The sequence below is a fragment of the Suricata suricatta genome, chromosome 10 (assembly GCF_006229205.1).
Source record: "Suricata suricatta isolate VVHF042 chromosome 10, meerkat_22Aug2017_6uvM2_HiC, whole genome shotgun sequence".
Lineage (NCBI taxonomy): Eukaryota > Metazoa > Chordata > Mammalia > Carnivora > Herpestidae > Suricata > Suricata suricatta.
Genome location: NC_043709.1, coordinates 64361890 through 64369032, shown reverse-complemented (window position 1 = coordinate 64369032; position 7143 = coordinate 64361890). Strand labels below are relative to the sequence as shown.

Sequence of the window (7143 nt, the reverse complement as noted above, 5' to 3'; positions counted from 1 at the left end):
CTGGACAAAGGGAAGCTTAATTTATTGAACGCCTACTGTGTGCCAGGCACTGTGCAAGGCGCTTTACATACATTATCGCATAAAATCCTCACAACAACCCTGCGAGGTAGGTGTTTATAAAACCCCATTTGACAGATGAGGAAACTGAGGCTCAGGGAGGTGAAGTGATTTGGCCAAATTCGCATGGCTAGTAAATAGAGACAGAGCTCTCCAAGATGGTAGTGAGAAAAGACTTTAGTGTCTGTGTCCCACGCCACTTGGCGTGGATGAGCACAAAGAGGGGCTCTGCGTGCTCCAGAGGTCTAGAAGGCCAGAGGACTGCCCCGGGCCTCACACGGCAGGAGGTGGCGAGGCGGGGGTCCGGGGCGCAGTAACTGGGAATCAACATGTTAACTAGCAGTGCCTGGGTAGGGGGGGGGTACTCAGGAATTAGCTACTGGGGAAATCCGCGACCTGCGCGCGCCCCGTAGTGGCTACAGCGAGTATCACACCCCACACCTACAGGGTTTTGGGGACCAGCCTCCCTCTTCTTTCCCTGGCCAAGGTTTCTGGAAGAGGCAGCGATGCAAGAGAATATCAGGGTTCTTTCAGATGAGTGATACCACCGGGGTGGGAAATTGTGGCAACAATTCACAGCATCACTAAGGAACACTGAGGAGGAGGAAAAGGGGAAGGCCTAAAGAGGTCCCAAGCTGATTCACTGGCTGCCTTCCCTCCCCAGCTCAGACCACTATACGCCAGGGACAGTGACAAGGCCACCATCCTGCTCTGCCTTGGGGAACCCTCACTTAAACCTAAGATACTGGGATAGAAGCCCTCACCCACTTATTCAGATCATCTGCAAACCTTGGACAGTCTCTTGAGTTGTGAATGAGTGCAGGTTAAAATGAAGCCACCCAGGGACCCTCAGACTCTGTACATTTATTCCTAATTGTCTTTCTTGGCCTGTGGGGGAGAGGATAAGATAAAAGCCTTTCCCAGCAATCCAAAACATCAGAGATGATCTTAAGGACTCCCTCATTTTACATGCTAGGAGGCCTGGAGAAGGGAAATAACTTGCCTAAGGTTATCCAGCAATCAGTGTCAGAGTTGGGATCGGAACCTTGTTTGGAGCCTTGTGATACCAAAGTAAGCCCTCTTCCTATTTTGCTGGTTGCTTCTGGATCTCTTCCTCTTCTGCCAAGGGCCTCTATGTCACCTGGTCACCTCACTCAAAAGCCTCTCCATCACTTTCTCTCTCCTGCCCAGAGACTCTGCCCTAAAGTTGCCCTCCTATGACCACCAACCCTGCCCTCACCCCTGGTCCTGGCTAGGTCTCTCTGCTCAGCTCCACAACTATTTCATTGGCCCCTGGTGAAGATCTTACTCCAATGCCCTGAACGGAGCAGGAATTTAAGTCTACTGCTCATCCTCACCTCTCCTGGAAAGGAAAGAGAAGGGAAAGGAAAGGAAAAAGAAAAAAGGAAAGAAATAATGAATTGCCATATGCTCCCTTTCCTTTCATCTGGGCGGTTTCTATTTCAAGTATGGGAACAACTGTGGGTAAAGGGGTACAAGGAAGTCTGTAAGGAAGAAACAGGACCAGTGGGCCCAAGGATGGAAAGGTTGGGGAACACAAATACAAGAAAGGGCCCCTCACTGCTGCTCCCTGTTTCCCTGTGGGATCCCCTTAGTGTCCCTCTCTCCGAAGAAGGCCTCCTCGGTTCGGTTGACGACATCTAGAATCTCTCGGATATTGTCGCTCAGCTCTGCAGTCTTCCCGCCTTCCCCGGACCGGGGCCGCTCATTTCGCCAGGAGGCGCCCGAGGCTTCGGTGTCGCTTCCGTCAGAAGAGCCGCTATGGACGCTGAGCTCCGCAGCTTCGTCTGAGTCCGAGTCCGGAGCAGTGTGACGGCGGATGCGGGACACGGCTTCCCGCAGGGCCCCGGCGTAGGGCCCTGGGGTTCGTGCCCAGCCCCTGCCCGCGCGCCGCGGAACAGCCGCCACTTCCTCCGAGCCCTCGGCACTGCCCGCGCCTCCCGAAGCAGGTGGGCCTACGGCTGAGCGCTCTGGACTATCTGGCTGCGTGGGGGCGTCTTGCAGGTTTACTTCGCCAACCGGAAGCCCCAGGATGCGGGAGGCCCGCTCCTCCAAGGAGGAGTCCGGGGGCTTCCCGCCCTCAGCTTCGAACCCTCGCCCCCCACCAGGCTGGTGTGAAAGACGGCTACTCAACAGCAGTTTTTGGCAAGGGGAGGGAAAGGCCGAGACTGCCTCGCCCTCTTCCTTGTTGGGCTTCGATTGGTTAGGGGCTTCCCCCTCGACGCGCGGCACCTCAGTGGGCAGAAGCTGTACATGCTGGGTTCGAGGGGTTGGAACATACTGGGACCGTATCACCACGCACGTGGCGTCAATGACAAAGACGCCTTCTCCCCGAGATGGGCCGCGGGAGCTGCGGGGCAGGGTGTGGGCGCGGCGGGCCCCCTTCCAACCCTCCAAGGTCTCAGGTCCTGCCCCCTCTCTATGACCCAGGGACTCTCTCCATCCCGTGCCTCCTGGAGCCCAGGGTCTGGGAAGGGTCTGGCTATGTCGCGGCGGCTGCCTTTTAAGGGAGGGAATCCAGCATTTGGGGAGCCAGCCCTGTTCCCTATTTTCTTTCCCTTCCCTGGAGCCCTTGAGATGGGGCCTGGACCTGGGAGCGGGACGCGGTGGGCTGCGAGTCGCAGTGGCCAGCCCCCCAGGAGCTGTCTCCGAGCTTGGGCTCCCAGCAGCTTTGGCTTGGGGATGGCTGTCGCTATCACTATTTCGGCCAGCCCCAGCCAGCCCCAGGCTTTTCTCCGCGGCCCCCTTGCCGGACTCCAGCCTTGGCCTGGCCGTTCCACAGGCTGGGGATCCCCCCAAAAGGCCGCGTCCCTGTCGGAGACCCCAAGCCCCGAGGACGTCCCGGTAGATCCGAGGATCCAGCCTCTTCTTTGTGAACCCTCCCTCTGTCCTGGCCGGAGTCGGAGCACAGGCTGCTGAGGCGGACGCCTGGGAGGGCTCGGGGCCTCGCTTAGACCCCAGGGTCCTGTGGGGGCCTTCGTAAGAAGGTGGAGCCACGTAGGGTGGCGGGCGGTCCCAGCGTCGTCGCAGGGCCGTCCCGGCTGCGCCCCTTAGCAGCAGGTGAGCCTCGTAGCTGGGGGGCCCTGACCGCCTACCGCCCCAGGGCCCCGCCCACGCCGCCCCTGAGTCGCTCTGAGGCTGCGCGGATGGACGGGGCGGTCGCCCCGCCGGCCCCGGGCGCTCCGGTCGTGAAGGAGCTGACGGCCCTACAGGCTGGGCCACCCGAGGGGCGTTCCGAGGTTCCGGGCGGGGCCGACCGGGGGGGCTCCTTCGGGCCCCACCAGCCTTGCGCCTTTTTCGCTCGGTCTCCTTGGCCTCCCGCTCCTGCGATGCCGCTTTCCTTTTCTCTTGCTCCCGGGCTCGGGCCTCGGCCGGGGGCCCCGCCCGCCAGTTGGTCGCCTCCTGCAGCACCCTGGAGGCCCAGGGACGGCGGGGCGGCGGTTCAGGGGATCCCGAGCGCGGCCCACACCTGGGACAATGAGCAGGAACCCAGGTGAGCAGTTTGTGGGGGAAGGGAGCCGAGATCCGGGGAGCTGGGAGCACTGGAGACCATTTGGGGCAGCCGTGTGGAGGGGTGTGTGTGAGTGTGAGTGTGTGTGCGTGTGCACGTGCGTATACGTTAGGGCTGAAGTCGAAGCCGGACTCCTCACCATCTCTCCATCCACACTTTAACAGCGTCTGCCCCATCTCACCTCTTGCCCTTCCTCACACCCACTCCTGCCCCCCAAAACAGTGTGGGACGAGTCAGGCCCCAGCCCTCGGGATGGGGTAGGGGGAGGCGTGGGAAAGAGAAGGGGGACCAGCAGCACTGGCTGGTGCCTGCGGGGAGGTCCGGACCCCACTCCCCGCCCCACCACTATCTTCCCGTCACCCCTCCTTCACTCACGTGCGGCTCTGGGGCCCACGGGCCCAGTGGCTGGCTTGGAAGTCCATGGGCTGTCGAGGAGGGGCGCGGCGACTATAATGACAGGAAATTGTCTTCACCTCGATCACCAGCAGCTTGGATTTCTGCACCCAGAGGCAGCTGCCAGACTCCTCATCCTGGGGCTCCCGGGGGCTGTCGGGCCCCTCGGAGAATAGCTGGCCATCCAGCATCCTGCCCCACCCCACCCCGGCCCCCCACCCTCCCACCCGCCCCGAGAGCCCCCTCCCAGCCCGAGGAGCCGGCGCCCACTGCAGAGCGACGGGCCCAGAGACTGGGGACTATATATACCCGGGCACACGTGTGTGCCTGTCTGTGTGTGTGTGCGCGCGCGCGCATGTGACACGGCGCGGCGCGGACGGCACAGCGCTGTTGCCTCCCCCATGTGCACGGCCGCCCCCTGGGGCCCGGGATTGGGCGCCCCTTCCCACTGCTCATGTCCCCCAAGCCTGATGGGACCTGCGTGAGTGGGCAGGGGACTTCTTATTCTTGCCAAGCTGACGGTGCCCCTCCCCCACCCCCATTTCTTCAACCTTCCTGTCGTTTGAATCCTTTCACTCTTCAGCTTGTCGGGGTGCCTGACCCCCAGGGTTCTGCTTCTGATTTCCTGCCTCGGACTTCAGTTTCCCGGACAGGGAGGTGATGGGAATGGAACTCAAGGTCTCTGCCTGCCACTCTCCGCTGGTTTCCATGGGGTTGGGGTGCAGGGGGGTCTATTTTTAGCGGCAGTGGCTGTTCGGGTGCAGAGAGATGAGTAACCAGCTTCCATGCGGTGGAGGGAGGAGGCGGTGGCTTTCACACAGCTTTTATGTGACTCTGGGGGAGAGCTGCCTCCCCCAAGCTCAGAAAGGGTAACCTCCACACCCTTAACTCCTTACCCTCTCAGTGTTGCAGCCCAGGGCTTCTCATCCAGCAGCACACAGGAGTCTGTCTTGGCCATCCTAACTGTGCCACACTCCTGTTCTAGATGTTTGTCCTTGGGCACCTATGGAGCCCTCTCCCTGCAGCAGGCTCTCTCCCCCAATCCAGAAGCCAGGACTTAGGGGTCATACTGTTCTGTGCCCACACAGCTCTGCTGAGCCTTATGGAGGACAAATTATGGTGGTTATGTATTTGCACCCTTTCGGAAGGGGTGGAGGAGGAATAGTGTGCTCCCTTGACAAAACCAACCCCCTAGCAACTGAAATGATACAAGTGGCCCCCACTTCCCAGTGTAGAGCTCCCCATCACCACTACTACAATGCCCACTCACTTAGCCCCCACCTGAAGTGGTGCTCAAGATGGTCACCTTTTAGGATCATTCTGTCCCATGGGCAGGAAGTGCTGCTTACATCTCCATGATCCCTCCCCCAAGCCTATACCAGGTGTCCCCTGATTCACCATGGTAATGTTAGTGGCAGCACAGCCCACGCCAACCCTTCCATGCAGAGACTTAGCAACCATGCCTGGCAACCATGGCAGCAGCTCCAGTGGAGGGGAGGGTGCAGGGAGGTGGGAGAAGAGTGTGTGTGGCAATGGTTCCTGAGGAAGAAGGGATAATTTGCCTCTTCTGAGACGAATAGGTAAAAATAGGCTATGAGGCTCCTTAATTTTGTCCTTTATCTTTCCTTCAACTCCATTCTCAGATTTTGAGACTAACTGGTTGGGTTTAGGGGAGAATGGGGGAGGCAAAAAGATCATGCAGCCCTTTGGGTACAGACCCTTCCTTTTATGAGGATGGAGTCAGGAGGGTTGTTGTGGGGCAGAGACGGACTTACTGAGAACCAGAACAACCAAACCCAGGCCCCTGCTCCCCACTATGGACCTTTAAGATAACGCAAACAGCCCCTATCCCATCTACTTGAGACGTCTGTCCCTCTTCCCCAGACCCTTCACACACACCTACCAGTTCTGAACACTGCTGGCTCTTTGCTGGTCAGTGCTTCCTTCCACCCAGGTCCCGCCAGAGTCCTAAGGCTTTTTAAAGCCCTTGCCTCCTCCCTAGACAAACGCTTCATGATGGAATGTGACATAAGGAGACATCTGTCCTTTCCACCATGCACTCACCCCCACACACATAAACATGCCCTAATTCTAATAACTTGGAAGCCTCCCTCCCCCAAGTCTGGGAATGTGCTGTGAAGAGGTGAATGCAGAAGCAGGGACCTTCTTGAGCCAGGATGGGGGCCCTGACAGCTGCCTTGAAACTCTTCCATATGTGCCATCAGGAAACCTACTTTGGAGGAACCAGTATGGTATGGCAGGGTTCATCAAAGTTCTTAGGTGCAGTATGGGTAAGGCAAGCAGTTCCTCCCAAGATTGCTTCTGGTCTTGGACAGGAAATGGTATCAAACCTACGAGTCAGTGGTGAGATGGTACCCAAAATTTGGCTCCTGCCCAACCGTCTAGCAGTCCTTGTGGTGTTTGGTGTGGACTCTTTTGGCCCACAGGGTTTCAGCACAGGTAGTCTGCTCCCCACAGCCCTCACCCTCTAGCTCATTCTCACCTTGGAAGAATGGCAAGGCATTTTGGAGGTTCAAAGACAGTGCCAGCTCAGCAAAATTCAAACACAGAATCCAACCTCCCCGACGAACAGTTGAGAACTGTGGTATGTCTCTGCCTAAAGGAGACCCTCTGTCTCTCTACCATCTGGAGACAAAATACAGTTATGAGATTTTCCTGGGGTCCAGCTATGGTTCAGGCAGAGGGGAAAGTGAGGTAACAAGGAGAATTTCAGGGAATAGGGTGGGAAACAGTTATGAATGGAGAATTGGAAAGGCAGTAAGCCTAGAGTAGTGGTAGAGAGCAGGAGTTCTGGGGCCAGACTGGGTACAAATCCTAGCTCTACAATTCAGTAGATGTGTGGCCTTGGGCTGGTTCTTAGCCTTCTGTGCCTCAGTTGTTATTTTCCTTTTTTTTAAACAATTTGTAAAAGTGGAATTGTACCTACCATTGTTCTGAGGATTAAATGAATTAATATACATAAAGCACCAAGAATGGTACCTGATACAATCGTGTGTGTGTGTGTGTGTGTGTGTGTGTGTGTGTGTGTATACATGTACCATTATTCTGCTGTTGTCAGTAATGAGTGGAAGAAGCCATATGAAGTAGGATGCTTGGAGCAGTAGTGTCTGTCAATATAAGAATCAAACACTGCAGCACAA

At 57.4% G+C, this 7143-nt stretch overlaps 1 protein-coding gene across 1 annotated transcript; it reads right to left on the bottom strand.

The window, feature by feature from the left end:
• DDN (dendrin) lies at positions 1-4182 on the bottom strand. The gene is made up of 2 exons (XM_029955762.1): positions 3965-4182; positions 1-3547 (listed from the first exon to the last, which is right to left on the bottom strand). Exons 1-2 carry the CDS (start codon positions 4171-4173, stop codon positions 1636-1638), a joined length of 2121 nt encoding a protein of 706 aa, XP_029811622.1. The 5' UTR covers positions 4174-4182; the 3' UTR covers positions 1-1635.
• Positions 4183-7143: the final 2961 nt, after the last annotated feature.